The 21,314-nt window shown below is 46.9% G+C and overlaps 1 protein-coding gene across 2 annotated transcripts in view; it reads right to left on the bottom strand.

The window, feature by feature from the left end:
* PRKCB (protein kinase C beta) overlaps positions 1-19,367 on the bottom strand; it is a 310,014-nt gene extending 290,647 nt beyond the window's left edge. For both annotated transcript variants that reach the window (XM_061209992.1, XM_061209991.1), the window contains exons 1-2: positions 19,195-19,367; positions 18,129-18,160 (exon numbers count right to left, since the gene is read on the bottom strand). In XM_061209992.1, the coding sequence (XP_061065975.1) occupies positions 18,129-18,160; positions 19,195-19,367 (205 nt within the window). The remainder of the gene's footprint in view (positions 1-18,128; positions 18,161-19,194) is intronic.
* Positions 19,368-21,314: the final 1,947 nt, after the last annotated feature.

Raw genomic sequence — 21,314 nt, 5'->3', positions numbered from 1 at the left:
TAGCGCTTTCAACCTCACCACGTTGAGGAATCCTGGAGAGCTTTCTCTCTACTTTCAACGTCCTCCTGCCTTCTCTCTGCCTCTCCAAATCTTCTCTTCTCCAAGCTTAACATTCCGAGTCCTTCAACTACTGCCTCTTAACAAGTGTCCCTTCTTTCTCTTGCTTCTCCTCCACCCCCGCTGACACTCTTCTTCACTCTCTCACCGCTTCCGCTGCCTCAAAACTCAACTTAGAACTTGAGCTCCTCCGTGCAGCCTCCCAGGACCCTGGGACTCGAGCTGCTCCCAGAATCCCCACCTCTATCACCACTATAGTGCATATCACACTGTGTTATGAATGTTTGATTTATGGACTTTCCTATGAGACTGTGGGCTGCCGGAGGGGAGAAACATGCCTTATGGCTCTGTATTACCCCCTGCACATGAGGGAATGGCCCAATATGCCAGCTGGACCACACTGTGCTATTATTCCTTTTATATTACTCTCCTCTATGTGGATTTTGGAAAATACACAGGACTGTAAATGTCAAGTGAAAAAAAATGCACAACTTAAAAGTTGAGAATTATGTTTTATTTGGCAGACAAAACTGAGTACTTAAGCCCGGAAGACAGCCTCTCAGATGGCTCTGAGGGAAGGCTCCAAAGAGATAAGGAACCCTGAGCTCTTAGCAACAAAATGCAGGTACAGACTGCTGCCCTCCACCCAATCAGGAGCTCCACAAGATGGGCTGCCCTTTGGTTTTCAGAAGCTGCCAGTGGGTTCCAGTGTGTTGTGTTATGATATCAATGATTTTTTTATTATATTGTTTTTCTTCTTGGTTTTTTTATATTACATATTTAAAAGGCAGTATCTTTTGTACTGTGAATTTGCAGAAGATGCACAATACACTTTTTTTTTTTTTTTTACATCTGTCGGTGTGTATGGTCTGTGTGCTTCTTGTGATGAAAATAAAACTTTTTCTTTATAAATGCGGAAAAAAAAAAAAAAGAGGTCAGGGAGGAGCCAGGATATATAGGGGTCTTTGCAACAAAAACCAGGTAGTGGAACATCAAAAGATTACTGTTAATTAAAGAAAACCAGATATCTCGAGTTAATGAATTTAGTGCTTTTTTATGTATCGGAAGATGCAAAAGTCTGGGCTCACTGAAATCATTCCTCTGATATGCACCTTAGCTGTCTAGGGCCAGTATTCTGTTCTTTCCCATCCCGAGTCCCCTCAGGGTGCACCATTGGGGGTGGCTGCAGTGGCTGAGGGCTTGGCAGTGGGCAGCCCATTTTCCTCCATCCTGAGTTATGTGGCTGACGGCTCGATGGCTGCAGCATCCTTTGTTTGCTGATACGGCAGGCAACATTTTTCACTCACACAAACCACACCTTGATATGTCACTATGCCCTGGCCAAAGGCTGATCAAGGGTCCTGGCAGAATCCTCGAACCACAAGCTTCATAATCAGATGGACTGGGCTTGTCGCCCTCTTCAAATACTTCTTAGCGTCAAGTCCTGGGGCAAGTTACTTAGTATCGCTGAGCCTCCGTTTCCTCGTGGAGGGAAAATGAGACTTATCTCCTAGGGTGCTGCAGACTTTAAATGTGATCATGTGTGAAGCATTAAGCTCGGTGCCTCAGTAAATGAGAACAGCTCTTTGGGGAAGTTCTATCGTTTCATGGACATGTCTGCTGTATGTGAACCCTTCCTTCCAAATGATGCAAGGACTTCATGCTTCTCAGCCAGTCCTCCCAGCCCAGCAACTCACGCACAAAGAAATCAGCTGACTGCAGTCACATGACCACCAAAAGACCTCAGACCGGAAGCCACTTTCTGAATTCCTCATTCACGGCCATGGCTAAAAATCTACAGATATGCTAACTCCCTCATTGGACAAAAACAATTTATTGAAAACATTTTCTCCCACTAGGGAATTTCCTGGTCAAGTCTTGCCAGTTTCACCCACTGCTGTAGCAAGCACACTTTCCCAGCTCTGAGGGATGAGCCAGACCACCATCAAGCACCCCAAAGCCTGCCTGACCGCTGTTCCCCCTCACTCTGCCAGAGGCCCTCCCCCCCGCAACCCACCCCTGCACCAATGCTCTCTCCCACCCCAAGCCCTTCACCTTAGTGACTGGGAACTCGGAATCTGACTCAGACAGTCCTGAATTCAATCTGGGCTCTGCAGTTCTCAGGAAAACTCTTTATCCTTGCTAAGCCTGTTTCCTCACCTGTGAATGGGGATAATAATAATAGCAAATCTTAGTGGAGGATGAAGATTCAAAGGGATGAAGTCTGTGAAATCTCCAGCTCATTGCAAGCTCTCAAATATTAGCTGTCACTGTCATCACTGTCACCAGCACCATCTCGACATTCCTTTTATACAATCCTAAACTCAAATCTATGTTTGAATCCCAACTCTACGTAACTTTGGAAAAATTTCTTAACTCTTTGTGCCTCAGTTTTCTCAGCATAAAATGGGAATAATAACAGTAGCAACCTCATTGGGCTGTCGCGAGGATTAGAAGAGTTAATACATGTGAAACATTTAGAACAGTGCCAGGCGCATAGTAAGTACTAAATAAACGTCAGCTCGAGTCAGCGGCCTTTGAAAGCCTTATTTGAAGATGTCCACGAAATGGAAATTTCCCTGGCCTGTCTCCCCAGCTAAAAGAGACCCTGCTGGGGACAGATACACTCAAGCAGGAACAGGTCTAGCCCAGATTTCATTTTTCTCTTGAACCTGACTTTTTTTTGTCCCATCTGGAGTGCCCCGGCCTTAGACCCCAAATCAGAGAAGGCCAAAAGGGAAACACAATGAGGCCAACTGTCATTTCAGCCCCCACCTATCGAGGACACCAGAGAATAGAAACACAGCCTGAATCCCAGCCCTTGGAAGGCCCAGCTGGAAGCTGACCTCAGCAGAGTGCCCCCCGGGCGACATGGCCCACCTCCATGCCTGCACCTGAAGACCTCCTCCTCCCTCCCTCTGTGCTGATTCTGTTCATAAAACACTTCTTTCTCAACCCACATTATCCCCCAGGATAACCAGTTCTTTGTCTGCACAAGAGGGACAGCTCTCTGCCAGCACTTGACACAGCGCTGGAACACTTCACCCAAGTGACAGGTCAGGCCAGGCAGTTCCATCTGAACCAATAATTCCATTTTAAAAAACTCTTATCCCACACTTAGAATTCTATTTGGAAAAATAACTCTTATCAGTGATATGTTTAAGGCTCAAAGATGATCATCAAAATAATCTTGGGATAGTGTGATGGGGTGAGAATAAAACATCTAATTATAAAGAATTCAAAACAATGCATTTATATCATCTCTAAAAATAAATAAAGCCTCAACAGTCCATGGACCTCAAAAGTCAACTTCATGAGCCTCCAGCACCTCTTGTCTATACTTTTCACAATGACTTTCAAACTGTGTTGTCCATCACCCACAGCGAGAAACACATTTTACATCTGACCCAGTTCACACATGCCTATATATGTATACGTGAAATAGAAGTTTTATGCAACAATACTTATGTCATGCATTCTACTTTCAAGTTTATTTTTTCATGGTGTTCATGACCTACTAAATTGATTTCATGACCCTCAGATGAGCGATGATCCACAGTTTAAAAAACACATTTAAAGGAATTCAAGAAAACTCTCTCCAGAGTGGAGCTGCAAGGAGGTGTCAAGGTGAAGGTCAAGGAACCGAGGTCACGGAGTCCAGGCTTAGAATAAAGAGGGAATCTCCTGTGACTCAGGAGAGCATGGTAGAGGGAAAGTAAGAGGAGGTATGTAAATCCAGGTCTCCTCCCGGGTAGCTAAATGACCTTGGGCAAGCCATTCCCATGTCCTACTTGGATTAAGGCTCTCTGTGAATGGTATTTCAGTGCTGGAAGATACGGTCTATGAATCTACATAGCAACTAAATCAGTTCTGGGAAGAGGCCAAGGATGAAGGCCCGCAGGGTTACTAACAGTCAAGGAGATACGGTTTGGAATGTTCAACCTCTAAGAGAGAACCGGAAGCATGTTGTGGGCCCCATAGAGCATCCCCTAGACCCTACTCACACCTGTAGGACCAGGACGCTCCCTGCTGGGAGTGCTGAAGGCTGATGATTCACAGATGCATCCTCCCTGGGACTCTTCCCTTAAAGAAGAAAGCTGCCTTACCCAAGGTAATGCCAGCTCCCCAGGGCAGCCCACAGCCAGTGCCCACTTGTTGTGGGTCCCCACTGTCCCAATTCTGAAGGGCCAGCCCAGCTCCAGCCATGGGATTGGCTTTGGCCTCTATTACAACTATTGCACTGCAGTTCAACTTCTCTCTTCCCTGCCTCCCTCCATCCCGTACAGGTGTTGTTCCCAAGAGCTCCTCCTCCCATAAGCCACCTAAACAGGTAAATCTTCATCTTTGAAGACAAAGCAGCAATGACATTGGCCAGAGTCACAGGAGGAGACTGAAGTAAAAATGGTGCCTTTAGGACACTTTTCAAAGGTATTTTTGAGAATTGTTTTTCAGAACTAACATTTAACAAGCAATCATATCTTCCTTGCATGCCAGGTCTCATTCAATCCACATGGCATCCTAGGAGGTGGGCTCTGTGCTGTTACCTGCATTTCACAGATGAGGAAACCAGAGATTAAAGAGGTTAAGAAAGGCACCCAAGCCCTCGAATGTGCAGCAATGGAGCTGACGTCTGAACCCATGCCCTCGACCTCATCCCACTCCACTGCAGCTCTGTGATCACACGTGCCACACTGGATGACACGGATTCATTCACCTCTGTTTCTTTCTCAGATCTCTCCCTCCTCAAGGGCAGGGGCCTCGTGTTATGAATCTTAAGCACTTAGTGTAGTGCCAAGTCCACAGCAGGACCCGGGTGGCAGTAATGACAATACTTGGTGGTGTATTCAGTAGTGATGGTGGTGTATTCGGTAGTGATGGTGGTGGTATTCAATAGTGATGGTGGCAGTAGTCAGTGTTTCATGTGCACTAAGCCCTGGGCTGTGCCCTTTACATAAAGCATTTGGCCCTTTCACTTCCCTATGACTTGAGTCCTGTTATTAGGTGTAAGTGGTGAGCGCTGACTCGGGACCCGCCGCAGATTCAAGGTCAGTCCAGCAGATGCACACTGTACTGGAACTAAGCTGTCACGAGGGCCACGTTGAAACTGGTCTACTAGGTCCCCCAAAATGCCACATGGTATATGCAGCTTCTCCCATCAAGAGGAAGAGTCTCTTCACCCCTTTCTTTCCTCCCTTATTTCTGGGATGGGCTTGTGATTCCCTTTCACTCACAGAATATGGGAGCAATGACACTGTGCAAGTTCTGAGCCTAGAGTTCAAGAGGCTGGGCCCCTGCTCGTGCACTGGGAACGCACCCACCACCACGTGAGCAAGCTCGGGCCAGCCCACTGAAGATGAGAGACCACCTGGAGAAAGGCCCCAAGTGTCCCAGGTGTCCTAGTTGAGGCCCCAGACATGGGTGAGCCCAGCCACGAACAGCCAGTCCTTGCCTAGACCAGAAGGACCACCCAGCTGAGCCCAGCCCAAGTTACTGACCCACAGAAACAAGAGCAAAATAAAATGGTGGTGATTTGAAGCCACTAAAGGTTTGAGGTGGTTCGCTAAACACCAGATAATTGTGTCCAGTCAAATTAGGTGTTCAGTCAAACATCCAAAAGGAGAACTACCAAAAGGTTCTTCCGTAGGAGAGATGACAAATAAGCAAAAGACTTTCCCAAAAGAAGTAACCGGGTGAGCTTATTCCTGACTCAAATCAAAGCATTTGTGATGTCCACTGGCAACTAGAAGCAGCAAGAATTCTGACTGGCTGGAAAACTGGAAATTCGGATAAGAACCAGATTGTTCTACCAGCTAAAAGTAAGAAGAGTGTCTCTTTATTTCACTCTAAGCAACACAGACTGTGTTCTCCCCCTAACATCCCCTCCTATGTTTGATAAGATAAAGAGGTCTAGAGTTTCACCTCTCAGGTTTAAAGAAGTCAAGTTAGAGGTAAAATTGGATACACCAACTCCAAGGAAGTCAAAGGAAACCGTGGCTTTGGGGACTAGAGTAGGGTTTGCTGTTCTCAACACTTACCTGTTTTCTTTTGCTCCCGAGCTGGTCAACGTGCAGTTGACGCAGCCCTGTGCCCAAGCTCCGGCCACGAGAATGTGAGCAGGAGTGATATGTGTCCCTTCCTGGCTGAAGTGGTTCTGAAATGAATGTGCTTTCTTGTGTTCCTTCTCCCCATCCACCTGCCCAGTGGAGAGTTACCTGGAGCCCTGGATGACTGGGCGGGAGGCTGCCTGACCAGGATCGCCTGCAGTGGTCTGTGCCGTGAGTGAGAAATAAATCCCTTCCTCTCAAGCCAGAGGCTTCAAGGCTTATCTGTTATAGCAGCTTTCATAGATTCTGACTAATACCTTAGCAAATAGAGAATGTTTTAAACGCAAGCCCTAAAAGTAGTTTACGAGCTCAAGTTTTCCTGGTATTAACAGAGCTACATTACTGGGTGGGAAAACTGTCAGAATGTCCTGGCTTCTTTGTTCTACAGTTTGCAACCGACGGGCAACATTGAAATGGGAAGCAGATGTCCCCCCAAAAAGGCAAACAGCACCATCCCTCAATGGGTGACTCCAGAAGGTGCTTGTCTCCTGTACAGATTTCACTTCTCTGTGCAAAACTGAAAAAGTCCCCACTAACATTTCTCAGATTCTCAGTGACTTAAAACTATGTACTTTTTTTTTTTTTGGCCACGCCGCGTGGCTTGTGGCATCTTAGTTCCCCGAGCACGGCTTGAACCTGGGGCCTCGGAAGTGAAAGCGCAGAGTCCTAACCACTGGACCGCTAAGGAATTCCCAAAACTCTGTGCCTTTTTAGTTGTTTCTGTTAAAGTGGAATATACGTAACAGAAAAGTGGGTACATGTCTATAGCTCAATGGATGGTCACAATCTGAACCCACCATGTAACCAGCACCCAGATCAAGAAACAACATCACCAGCACCCTAGTAGCCCCTCTTAGTCCCCACCAGTCCCTCTGTGGGTAATCACCATCCTAACTGCTATCGCCTATGATTACTTTCACTTGTCCCTGAACTTCAAGTGCATGGAATCATACAGAACGTACTGGCATTTTAGCTCACAGGTTGTTTGTGAGAGTCATCTATGCTGTGTATAGCTGGAATCTGTTCATTCTCGTTGCTGTATAGTATTCCATTACGTACCCACTATTCTACTCAGATGACCATTTCAGTAGCCTCCAGTTTATATTACGTCACAGGAAATTATTCTCACTCCACAGTCCACCAGGGTCCCAAAGAAGGGACTTCAGTGGAGAAACTCTTTATCTTCACAGTGAAACGTGGCCAAAGCCTGAGGCTCTGCCCAAAGTTAAGACTGCAGCATTCACATACTTCTGAAAATCACTTCTCAACAGGCTTTAATGAGGGCAATTTTTTTTTGGTTCAAACAAAAAATGACCAGAGCTTGTAAACTAGGAAGTGATACACTCTTTATAAAAATCACAGATCAAGCTATACCAAAACTAGCACCAAAAGCCAAATCAAATGACTCCCTCAATGGAGTTCTTCTCCCCTATACCATTCATTCATTTAAAAAGTATCTACGAGCACATATCACGTGCCAGGTATGGAGCCAAGTACTCCAGAAACAACAGGAAATGAGACAGATGTGGTCCCTACTCTCACGAAACTTACATTCTTGTGGGGAAGACAAACACTAAACACTCTAATAAATATACAATTAGAAAAATGTAAAAGTGACAAGGGGTTATGAGACTGCAAGGGGGAACCTGATTTGGAAGATCAGGGAAGGCTTCTCTGAAAAAGTGACATTTGAGCTAAGTTCTGAAGGAGAAGTAGGAGGCGAGTGGGGGAAGAGGAAAGGGAAGAGCGATTCAGGCTGAAGACAGAGCAGGTGCAAAAGCCCTAGGCTGGGCAGGGCTGTGTCATACTGAGAAAGACCACCAGTTGGGTCTTCAACCAGAAAGTGAAACGCAAGTGGAAGCGTGGTACAAGGGGAGGATTGTGAGGGCCCAGATCAGGCAAACGTGTAACTCATGTTACGGATTCTGGACTCAACCCTGGGAAAAACAGAGAGCCAGCCACCAAAACATAAACCTCTAACCAAAATAGAAAACGGTCCCTCACCACCCTATATGCCAATCCTGCATCCCTAAGTGTACCAGTGGCCCATATAGAATTATTAATACCCCCAACCATACATTTTGCCACGCACACAAAAAAAATCCAGATAACTATCAAAATTCTCATTTGCCGCTTTGCCTAAACGGTAAAGAATGATCCCCCCCTTTAGGGAAGGAAGGTCTTCAAAATAGGGCTATTCCATAAAAATCCATCACGACAAGAGACAGTCCTGCAGAGCTCACCCTCTACCTTCACCCACATTATTTGCTAGCTTCTTCAACCCAAAAGAGCACATGAACATCCCACCCAGAGGCTGAAAGGACCCCCAAATTTTAAAGGTGAACTGGTCAGAAATCTATTTGAAGTTGAAATGCCATCAACACGTTTCCAAAATGAGGCAGCAGATGGGGCAATCACAGATTTCAATTCAGCTTTCCGAGGTTTCCCACAAAATTAAAGCATCGAAAGCCAGGAAATTGTAGCACAGAAAGCACTGCGTTCACCCATGTTCAAATCACCTCTCTGACGGCAGCTGAGCACGCCTCCCTCAGATCCACCGTCAGTCTCCCTGAGGGCTCTTGACCACGACATGTAAGCACATTCATTCCTGCATCATGTCCTTGACTCAGGAGCATTCATCCTGCCTCCCAACAAGACTATAAACTCAGTAAGGACAAGACAGTGCCCAGCCCTAGAAATAATGGAAACAGCCCTGTTTATCAAGTACTCACTGTATGTCAGGCAAGGTGCTCAGGAAACACCTCCCATGTGCCCTATAAACTAGGTTCTGTCACTGCCTTTGACCTCTGGAAGAACCAAAAGTTCAAAGAGTTTAAGTAACATGTTCAAGGTCCCATAGCAAGAAGCCAAGATTTATACCCATGCCTTTCTGTCTCCAAAGCACAAATTCTTCACCACCAGTGCAGCATGTGCTCAATAAACACGAGCTGGGTGCATGATAGCAGGAGAGAAGGAGAAAAGGAGTGGGAGGATTCCTTCTAGAGAAAAAAATCACTTCTGCGGCCCTCTACGATTAAGGATGCAGTGAAGAGCAATATCCCTATTGTTAGAACCATAAAAATAACCAGTAACCATCTCCCAAAATAGGATAATCAACAGTATGACTGACACGAAAGTCCAAACGTCTCTTTAGGATGTGAAAAATGGCAGCAGCCCCTAGATGCTCTGGGAACGCTCCCCCACTGCTTCTAAATGGTCATTTCAGCTTCTCTTACCTGACCTCCAACCCTACCAGCCTGGAATTTCAGGATCTGAGTCACGGCAATTATGGCTTCAGAATGCATCTCATGCTCTTTTTCAAACATTTGGCCATTTCACTCACCCACACACATCCCGCTCGACAGCAATGACAACAGCCACTTCCTAGTCACTACGCTGCCTTCACGAGGTCCAGACCCCCGACAGGACGTTCCCCTCCCACCAGCTCATCCCTCACACACCCTCCTTCCTGTTCCCCGCATGAGCCCCTTTCTCTCCTCCAGGGCTCCACTTGTGCTGTCCTCTGTCTGAAACACCCTCCCCTGCCCCCGCCCCCGTGTCAATCTGGGAACTCCTACTCCTGCTGGAAGATTGTTCCCAAATGTCAGCTCCTGTGTGGAATCTTCTCCACCCCTCCTAGGAGTAAGGATGTCATTCAAAGCTTTTTCACACCCTCGGTGTAACACTTCTCATTTATGTACCAGAAGTAATTGGCCATGTGCTGTTCTCCCCTCAAAAGACCAGGGAGATTTTCAAGGGCAAGCATGCTGTCTTATTTCTCTCCAAAGCCCATACTGGAACCTGACATTATACAATATATTTCTTCTAAGTTACTTGTTAATTTCTATTCTTCTACTAAAATGTATTAATTGCTATTCTTCTACCAAATGTCTCTGAGAGCAGGGATTCTGTCTTGTTCACTGCTCTAGTTCCAGTGCTTAGAACAGTACCTGATACATGGTAGGCATTCAATATTTACTGAATGAATGGATAGATGGACAGATGGCTAGATGGATGTGGAAATGGATGGATGGATGGATGGATGAATAGATGGATGATGGGTGGAAAAACAACTGGGTGGATAGAGGAATGGATTGGTGGGTGAGTGGATAGATGGATGGGTGGATAAAGGCAGGATCATGTTTCACCAGCCCAGGGTCACAAAGCCATGGAGAAAGAAAGCCAGGATAAGAAATCAGGTCTGTTTGATATTTGAGCCTTCACTCTCAAGCCCAATTTTTACTGCCTATCTAGAAGCCCAAAGTCTGGTCACTGGGCAGCGGCAAGGTAAAGGAAGAGTCTAGAATTCCCCCCAGGAACACGGTTATTGTTGAGCAAAGTTAATTTCCATTTACTTAGCAAATGCCAAGACTCAATAAGGGGGATCAGAACCCTCCTAGTCTGGGTCTGAGTTCCCCTTCTGACCCGGTAGGGCAAATTTCTGCATGTCGGCTGAGGGAAAAAGAGACCTCCAAGAGATACAAACAAGCAGGCCAAGGACAATGAAAAGGTAACAACAACAGCAACAATAACAACAGTAATATTAAAAGACTGACACTCCTGAATAAAGGTTACTGTCTCTTCCAGAGCCTGCGGTTGCTGTGTCTTCCAACCCTCTGCAACACAGAGCTTCCTTCCAACACCAAACATCTGCAGGGAAGACACTGAACTCCCCTTCCCTACTCACAAGGAGGAAGAGCCAGTAAGAAATCAGGCCCAGGGGTAGAACAGCATGAGGCTCAACATTAGGTAAAAGTGGCTTACTGGTAGAAACTAACACATCTTTATGTTTCCATAATTCCCTGTAGTCACTTTATAATAAAAACAATAAAGAACATTTACGAAGTACCCAGATTTGTATTAGAGAGACTGAGACTTTCTCCTTGAAGAAATCAGAAAAATGGAAAGAGAATTGACAAAGGATCTTTTTCTACGTGTGAGTCAATGCTGCTTATTGTGAAACTACTTAAAAATTATCTTCCAAGTAAGAGAAAACACACTGCCTAAAGCAATGGAAGGAGTGGTTGTAGAAAATCAGACATGGACCCAGGATGAGGAAGGTATTCAGGAGAAAATGCAAGTAATCCTGTGCCCCTGAAAACTGGCTTTCAGCTCACAAATGCCTTTCACTGACAGATTTTGCTCTCTCTCTTTTTTTTAATTGAAGTATAGTTGATTTACAATGTTGTGTTAGTTTCTGGTGTACAGCAGAGTGACTCAGTTATACACTTTAATGTCTTGTAATAAACTATTATGGAAAAGAATCTGTGTGTGTGTGTATACACATATATATGTATAACTGCTCTCTCTTTTTATTTATTCTCAATCTATTGTCTCAGACTTGCCCCTCCACCTCTGAAATGATCTGATTTTTCTCCTTTAGAGCAGCCACCTCGAACTGCAACCCCTGAACTTTTAAGGGAAGTCGGCTCATTATGAGTTATTAGCTAAGAGGAGATGACGTTCTCTGTCTGTCAAACTGAGAAAGAAGCCATCTTAACGTAACCGTCTAATTCTACTAAATATTCATCTTACCTGCAACCATGGCACAAATAAAGATTCAGGGCTTCTCCACAGAATGTCACAGAGATAAGACCTCCTGCGTATCTTTATCCAGGATATAAGCAGCTTCACAATACAGATTTTTAGCTCCGGCTCCTTGACAACTCAGACTTTCTCCAACTACCTCAAAGAATGAGAAGTTGTCTGCTTTTTGTTTTTTGTTTTTGTTTCTGTGCGGCATGTGGGATCTCAGTTCCCTGACCAGGGATCGAACCCGAGCCCCCTGCATTGGAAGAGCAGAGTCTTCACCACTGGACTGCCAGGGAAGTCCCTGGTTTTCGTTTTTAATTCCCAGGCTAAAGAATTCCGACTCTACCCCAACCCTTACATAGGTTAGCATCCCCTACACATTCCCATAGCACCCTGTAAATTTCCTTCCAAGTACTTAACAAGAGTGAAATTAAATATTGGTGCAATGCTTTGTAGAATGTCTCATCTCCCCCATTACACTGTAAGCTCCGCAACAATAAGGATCCTCTCAATCTCATTCACCCTTGTATTCCTGCCATCTAACTCCTGACACAGAGAGCTTAATGAGTGAATATTTTTTGGAAGGATGGATGGATGGATGGACAAATGGATGTATGTGGTAAATATACAAATTTCCTACCAGATTGTCAAGCAGTCATCACACCTCCAAATACCACATGTAAACACTGTGAATTTTGTACACTCTATAAAAAAGCTATCACACAATTTCAGTGGAAAGATAGGATGAGTGAAGTCAAAGAATCCTTGAGATTAGATCAAATGCCAAGAATAAGGTACCAAGCTTTTGAACACATCAGCCAGAGATGATGAACTGTTCAGCTGATCCCCCTCCCCACCCAAGAATTAATTGGACTGCAAAGACAAAAGACCAGAGGATTAAAAATTATACTTAATAATTTAACTACCTGTAGCTGAAAAGCATCAAAAGGAGATGCATAATCTCAAAATTGTGACGTACTGATCTATCTGCGTGTGTGTGCACGTGTGTGTGTACGTGTGTGCATGTGTGGAGAAAGAAAGAGACAGACGGAGGAAGGAGGACCCCAACAGCAAGAACGTGTACAATTTATTTTCAAACCTTCGGTTTACCTTTTGACCAGTTAACTTCTCTATATCTTTTTCTTTATTGACCCCAATATACCATAAACATGCTATATCTGGTTCTGGGCAGTACCTGAAGTATCACTGGTACTCAGAAATAATATATTTTTTAATGAGTTTCTAATAACCGGTATATCATATCAACTAGATTTTCAAAGGTCATATTTTCCATATTTACTTGGAAAGGCATTCTGTTGCCCAGTGACAAAGCTTCAAGCTTTCCCTGAGTGTTCTCCAGCTCAAAAGGAATTGGCTGTTGCCTCTTCAACAAATCAACCCTCCTTCTTGCTAAGACCCAGCATTAACCTACCCTTAAAATTTTTTATTTCATTTGGGACTTTGAGCCCCAAATCCCACTTCAGGTGGAAAAACTTAAAAAGTCAAACCAACAAACACAAATTCAAAAAGCCTCTGCCTTTTATCCACATGGAACCCCCAGGACACATTCAGAAGAGCCAAGAGGTAAGTGGAGTCTCACTCACAGGCCTCTGGGATCTGCTTCTGAGAAGGGAGGGAAGTGGAATAATAGAGGCTTGACTGCACACAAAAAAGGCCCTATTTATGATTCTACTGAGAAAGTTCAACCTGAAATTCAGGATATCATAGTTCCTAGGGAAAAATATGCCAAAAATAAAATGAACCTTTGATTCATCTTTGACTATTGTTTTTAAAAAGTACATATTCTAATCTCTAAGTGTTAACTACAGACTACAATAAACTTGTATCCTGTAAAGTCAATGTTGATGAAACCAGCAATGGTTTTATTCATGCAATACTTTGGGGATTTTTAAGAATAATGTCTATTAGAAGGCTTAAAAAAGCACAGGGAACTATATTCAATATCCTGGGATAAACCATAACGGAAAAGAATACATAAAACAAGAATGTCTCTGTGTGTAACTGAGTCACTTTGCTGTACAGCAGAGATTGGCACAGCATTGTCAATCAACTCTACTTCAATTAAAAAAATAAAATTTATAAAAAGAAGGCTTCAAAACTTGTTTTCTAATCTATACAGGAAAGGAAAGAGCTGGTTTACTCATTATAGTCATCAATGCTAGGTCTACATAGTCAGAAAATTAGTGCACTGGGGTTTTTCTAGAGGGTCCATGGCAAGTTTAGATTTTTCTCACAAGAAGGGTGAGAAAAGACAATCTAAACAAGCTGGCTGTCTGGGGCTAGACTCACTGGTGTCACCTAAAGTCTATGAAGAAACATACCAAAGAAGAAACCCATCTAAATACAGGAAAGAGACATAGTCATTTAATGAGTTCCCAAATTAACCCTGCCCCCTTTTGACAGTTTCCTACAGCTAATCAAGTAATAATGATCCTCTCACTTAGAGTTATCGATAGTGGATATTTCTCTTGTACCACCTCATTACTCCTCACCATAACCCTATGAGGTAGGTACTATTAGCCCATTTCACAGATGAGAAGACCGAGGCCACTACAAATGGATGACTTGCCCAAGTTCACACAGTAAGTAGGTGGCAGAGCACAGATTCAAACCCAGTTCTATCTGACTCCAACTCCATGCTAGGAATTCTGAATCCCTATATTTTATTGCCTCCCTATTTCTAATTAAGTGACTTCCTTAAAAAAATTTTTTTCTCTCTGCCCAACTGTAAAAGTTTCTTGGGGTAAGAGCCTAATTCCACCCAAAGCCTTGTCTTAATTACAATGAAGCCACAAATGTTGGTCCCTGGCTCCTCTAAAGAAAGCCACAGAAAAGTCTGACTTGCTTATCTGAGCGGTCCTATTTCTAATCCAGAATTTAGGGGGTTTCACAATAGAGATTCTCAGCTCCAGTCCCCTGTCACCAGAGACATTCTTAAATTACCTCACAGAGAATGGTTTTATAGAAAATACAGAGTGGGCTTCCCTGGTGGCGCAGTGGTCGAGAATCTGCCTGCCAATGCAGGGGACACAGGTTCGAGCCCTGGTCTGGGAAGATCCCACATGCCGCGGAGCAACTGGGCCCGTGAGCCACAATTACTGAGCCTGCGCGTCTGGAGCCTGTGCTCCGCAACAAGAGAGGCCGCGATAGTGAGAGGCCCGCGCACCGCGATGAAGAGTGGCCCCCGCTTGTCACAACTAGAGAAAGCCCTTGCACAGAAACGAAGACCCAACACAGCCATAAATAAATAAATTAATTAATTTTTTAAAAAAAAGAAAATCATCTTGTTTAAAAAAAAAAAAAGAAAATACAGAGTGGAAACAAAAAGGGAGAAATTATGTAGCAGTCAATCTAGAGTTCTGTACAAAAGCAAGAAAGTCTATTCTTAAACTCCCCTGAGCACACAGAAATCCACAATTTCCCATGGTTTACGGACTTTCCATCCTTCCTCTCTCAAGCCATCCCAGCATCCCCAATTTCCATGGCAGCACCATGGAGCATGGGGCTCAGTGGTTTCCTTGCCTTATGATCATCCTACACAACTCCTACCCAAGAAAGGCAAAGACTAGATCCTCTCTTCACTTCTACTTTTGAAATGGAAAACCCCCACCACAGCTTTTGTCTGGGAACATGGCTACCTGAAATTAACCTTACATTTCCCACATACCCCTTTGCAGCAAGGTGTGGGTATGTGATTAAGTTCTAGCTAATAGCATATAGGCAGAAGTATCAGAGGCAACTTCCAGGACAGTGAGCATGTGTCCTTCACCTCTCTGTACCTTTCCTCCTCCTGCTGGCTGAAATAAGGCTGTGATGACTGGAGAGTCCAGCATCCTTCTTGGACTCTGAAATAATTTTCACTCCTGGGATAGCACAGCACAAAACTGAAAGGAACATAGCACCTTGGGCTCTGAACTTCTAACTTTGGTGAGAGAATAAAACCGTATGTATTTTCTATAACATACTGATCCCATTTTAATTAGATTCACTTTAAGAGGAAAAATGTGGTGCAAAAATGCTCAGATAAGGAACTCCTCTCTGATTCCAAAACTAGTCCCAGGTAACTCTGAGCACATCTGAGGATAATCTGCCACCTTCCTGGATATCCCTAAGCATGAGATCCTAAGCATCTCAATTTCAAGGGCTGTCAATTTGCCCCTTCCCCTCTCTTGCTCCTTCCCACTCCAGCCCAAATGGAATTTACTACCAAAGCAGTGACACAGGGCGACCAGACGTTCACAGCTGGATTTAGACTCTCACCTGGCAGCCAGCTCCGTAGCAAAGCAACCCTGCAGAGCCAGTCTCCTCTCACACCAGCTGCCCCACCACTGGGTTACTTTGGAGACAATCATAGGAGTTGATATTTTCTGAGTGCTTAGTCTGTGCTGAGCTCTGGTCCAAGCACCTTATATACTGTAACAACTTGGAGCCGCTCAGCAATTTTTTAAGGTAGGTATTGTTACAGGGACCCATTTTATACACAAGGAGCCTGAGGTACAGAGAGGCTAAGTAAAATGGCTGGGAAGTCTCAAGCCAAGATTCAAACTCACAGTGGTAGCCTGATAGCCTGTGCACATGTCCACTACCCTACACTGCCTCTCAGGGAGAGGAGAAAAAGAAAGGCAATAAAAAAAAAAAAATTTAAACATGCCTACCTCTAAAGCTGCCATATTTCATTAGAAACTTTAATTCTCCTTTACTCACTGCACCAGAAAATGCCTACCATTTTCCTGGCTTTGAAAAAACAGATCTGCTGCTTCAGATGTGTCATTACCTGCACACTGAGAAGTTAACTTTCCCAACCATTAGTAACTGCAGAGCAGGTGGGATAGGAAAGCAACAATAAAAATGTTCAAAAATCACCCCTGACCTCAGCAAGAGACAAAGACAGAAACCGATTCATGGAAGTGAGAGGTAACTTCAAAGATCTTCTACGTGTTCCCGTGCTAAGACACCCCTGGCATTCTGCTTAAGGGGTCAAAGTTCTAGAAAACAATCCAACCGTGTGCACCAAGGCCGAAATTGTTGCCATTTAAAGGAACGTGGGAAGTCCTCTGGTGCAGTGCGCAAAATTGGGGCTCCAAACCTTGGTAAAAGAGGGCGGAGGTTGGGGGTCTGCAAGGCTCACTGGCTGAGTGGGCTCTGCCCAGATCTCAGGTGAGAGGTCATATAAGTCTCCGAAGAAACCAGTGCCACGCTGCCAGCACTCTGCACAACTGACAATGCCACTCACTCTCATCAGGGATCACTTTACTTTTCTCTGGAGGGTGGAGGTGCTACAACAGAACTGTCAGTCAGTGCTAAGTCACATCTCAGACTCTTTAACATTCAAATGTTTTCTTCCCCTGATCTAAACCCAGATCGCCAGGGCAATCAACTTGCCCCTAAGACACTCCCCAGAAATGTGATATTTCTCACCAAACTCAACCACGTGGACCTGGTCTAAAATGGGGGAAAGGGGGGGGACCTTCCAGACCAGAGGTTGCAAACTCAAATGCCTTACAGGGGTCAAAAATGGGTGAAGCAGGCCTGGTTGGGATCGACTGACACAAAATGGTGCATGTGCACCCTGCCCACAAAAACTGCTGCTCTCAGCTCCAAATGATGGTTCTAAGAAGAAAGTGGGACCAATGCTCAGCAAACTTGAAGCTGCAAAGTCAGATACTTCGTGAAATCTCCCAGTTCTAAAATGTTGGCATCAAATTCAAAAAATGTTTGACACCCTAAGGGCTAAACAAAACTACAGATGATTTGGCATCTGAAGAGCAAATCTGCAACCAGAGACGGCCGAGCCACCACTAGGTTGGGCATCCCTGGCTAGGGTAAAGGATCTCAAACCCGATGCAAAGACCCAGGTAACCAGTCACTTGGAGTCCTTCCTGTATCTAGCCAGAAGATAGAAAGGGCAATTTAAACCAGGATCTGAGAAGCACCCCATCTGGAACCACTTCTTTCAGAGAGGGAGGAGGCCCAGGGGACAACCACAGTCGCCTTTCTAGGGGATGCACTATCTGCAGAGGCAGGGGCCACCTGTAGAGACCTCTATGAGGCAGGGGAAGTGGAAGGACACATGAACAGGAATTGGGGGGGAGGGTATCTCAAGAAGAAGTGGCCAGGCAGGATAGCTTCAGGAGAACCTATTTTGACTCTTCTGGTGCTGGTTAGGGAGAAAGGGTGGATGCACTTCCTTGGCCAGCTGAGCCTCCCAGCTCCACTGGTCCTTCCTGGATGGAGCATCTCTGCCCCATATACACATACCACTTTTAAAGACCTTTCTGTGGTGATGAATTCCTAATTTGGGAGGTCACTCTAACAAATGTAATTCCTTCACTCTCTGCCTAACTCAGTCACTTCCAGAAAGTCTTTTTCACCTTCTCCTCCCGCAAACAGCATCCTTAGAACCCCACAGCCTACCTTGGCACTGGAATCCTTGCTTCCCGAAGCCCCTGCAAAGGCAGAAGGAGACATGTCAGGCAGCCCGAGGAGACCAGCCACCAGTTAGTTCCCCCCCAGAGTCACCCCACTTCCCCCTGCCCCTCTAGCCCAGGTGCAACCTCCCAGCCACAGGCGGGTGCCCAAGAGTCTTCCGCCTCTGGGGGGGAGGGGGTAGGTGGGAGCTCAGCGGTAACCTCCACCACCCCTCAAAAGGCAGAAGACAGGAGGCTGCGACCACCAGGTGGCGGGGTGGGGGGAGCGTTTCCGTCGTGGTGGGAGGCGGCGGGCAGGCGGGAGTTCTGCCCACAGAGATGCCCGCGTGCCCTCGGGGAAAGAGAAAAAGACGCATCTAGAGGGAGGATGGGAGAGCCCCAGCGGCGGTGGCATTCCCTGGGGGACTGGGAGGGAGAGAGGACTCCCCATGCCTAGAGGGACCGGGGAGCGGAGGGTCCCCGCAGTGATGTGAAGGGGGGAAACTGAAGAGCGGAAAGGGGAACCCAGGCCCTCAGGGAGAAGCAATAAGAGATAACACGGGGCGCTGCCCCCGGAGACACAGAGGAGGAGGAAAGAACGCCCAATGCCCGCAGGGAGACAGAGAAAGGACACCCAGGGCGCTGCCCCCAGAAAGGAGGGAAGGGGGTGAGGGTGCCTCGAGCCCGGAAGGAGACAGAGAGATAGGGAACCCCGCACGAGAGGGCACTCGAGGCGCTGCCCTCCCGGGGAGGGACAGCGGAGCCCCGAGCCCTGTGGAGAAAGGGCGCCCGCGCCGCGACCCCTAGGCGCTCCGAGGCAGCTGGGAGGAAGAGAGGGCACGAGGCACCCCGCGGTCGGGTGTCTGAGACCCCGGGGAGCGGGAAGCCGCAGGACTGTCCACCGGGGAGTCCGGGACAGAAGGGTCCGGAGCGGGAGCCCGGGAGCTGGGGCCGCGGCGGGGCTTATCCTTCCGCGGAGGCGCGGGGGGCGCGGAGGACGCGAAGAGAGGTTCCCCGCGCACGGCGCTACCCTCGGAGCCCCGGGAAGGTGCCCTGCGCCGGCGCGCTCTCACCAGATGAAGTCGGTGCAGTGGCTGCAGAAGGTGGGCTGCTTGAAGAAGCGGGCTGTGAATTTGTGGTTCTTCACCTCGTGCACGTTCTTCTGCCGGAGGGCGCCTTTGCGGGCGAAGCGCACCGTGCTCTCCTCGCCCTCGCTCGGCGGCGGCCCCGCAGCCGGGTCAGCCATCTTGCGCGCGGGGAGCGGGAGCCCGAGAGGTGCCGGCCAGGGGCCGCGGTACCGCGGGCTGCGGGCCCGGGAGGCGCGGAAGAAGGCGGCCGCTCTGCCGCCCGGGGCCGCGGACGCTTCCCCTGCGCCGGCTCTGGCGGCCGCGGCGCGCGGAGCTGGGGCTGTCACTCGCCCAGCTGCCGCCACTCGACCAGCTGCGCTTGGCACCGCTGGCCCCAGCTGCGGGGGAGGGAGGCGGAGCCGCGGGCAGACCCCGCCTCCATCATTTGCATCGCCCTCAGGTTCCGCCCAGCCCCGCCAGCTGCTTTACATACTGGCACCCCGAGGCTGCCGGCCTCCCAGAGAAGCGTTCTCAGCCGCAGCGCTGCGACGCGGGGACCGCAGCCAGGGACCGTCAGACCTGAGCCTCTCCCGCTACCTCGTCCTCGGCCCGGCTTGCATGAAGGCGATGAGCACCTTGGGTGCGCCCCGGGGGAACCGAGAACGGGGGCTGGGGCCTGTGGGGGTAGGAGGTGAAAAGGGTGGGTGCGACGGTTTCCACCCAGGCCTCTGCAGAGACTGGTACCCATCCACCCCGTATCCGTGCCATTGGTCATTCTGCACGCGTCTCCTGGAGGGATGTGCTACCGCTGTCACTCATTCGGAAAGGCCTGTGGCTCCACACACTTACACACACATACGCACACACAACTGCAGAGGGAGGGGAGGGGCAATCTTTACTTTATATATACATGTCTAACTCCACTACAAAGACAATTCTTGGCTTTGCTTGCCTAACCATTTAGAAGAAAACTCCCTACCTTCTGTCCATTCCCTCCGCAAAAAGACTCAGTTTCCTCAACTGTGAAATGGGGCCGTTAAAGGGCGTGGGGAGAAATTTAAGAGGCCAGTATTTCCTCAACTTTCATTCATTCTTGACCCATCTTCACAAATGCTGGTAATATTTGTGCACCATCTAGAAAAAAATCTCTATCTAGTTTCTGAGTTCAAATAGCAAGACGTATCCTTACTATGAAAATCTCTCCAGATGCTGCCACTTGCCCAAAACACCAGCATCTGAGGCCTTCTTTTGTTTGTTAAGGGAGATTTACAAATTTTAGAGAGATGTTAAAGACATTAACATCCAACTGGGACTCTCTCCTGGATGGAATCTGAAGGATGGAAAGGTAACCAAAAGAGTAATAATTGTCTACATAAGCAATTCAGTGTGATTTAGTGCCCCATACACACACTGCATCTAAACATCCCCCCACCATGCCCCACACTCTGGGAACACAGTGCTGCATTAGACTCTGAACTCCTGCACTAGACCTAGGCTCTGAGAGCAGGCTCTGCTCACCATTGTGTCACCTTGCGCCTAGCTCTGTGCCTGACACCTTCTCAGAGCTCAATAAATATTGGTTGAATAAGTGAGTAATTGTGTGAACAAGTGAGTGAATGAAAACTTAAAGGACATTACCCCCTACCCCCAACCCGTGTCCAGTAGGTGTTCAATAATACTAAACGTCAGGTGCTAGGTGGGTGTCACAGGTACTTGCAGTGTCTTATTTAGACCTCCCAGCAACCCTGTGTATGTCTAGTAACTTTCATGATGGATAAAGACAACGAAGCTCAGAGTGTTTAGGATAGACCCCCGAAGTCACATTGTTGTTGAGCGGTGGTTAAACCTGCCTAAGTACAAAGCATACTGGTGACAAAGGGGTGAAGGAAGACAGGATGGAATTGAACCAGCTACACTGAACTTCTGCCTAATGAAGCTCAGGTCCTACTAGGATGATTTTACCTGGAAGCTGCTGAGTCTAAGTCGTTATTAAGTGACATGTGGAGAGCAATGGCTGTCATAATAGAATGTCCTTTTCCTACGTAGTAACTCAAAGGAAACAAGGAAAAAATAGCATTCACTTTTAAGGTTGACATGTTTGGGAAACTGGACGTGCCTGTCTATTA

The sequence above is a fragment of the Eubalaena glacialis genome, chromosome 13 (genome assembly GCF_028564815.1).
Source record: "Eubalaena glacialis isolate mEubGla1 chromosome 13, mEubGla1.1.hap2.+ XY, whole genome shotgun sequence".
Classification (NCBI taxonomy): Eukaryota; Metazoa; Chordata; class Mammalia; order Artiodactyla; family Balaenidae; genus Eubalaena; species Eubalaena glacialis.
The sequence above is the reverse complement of the archived record's forward strand: the minus strand, read 5'-3'. Positions and strand labels throughout refer to the sequence as shown.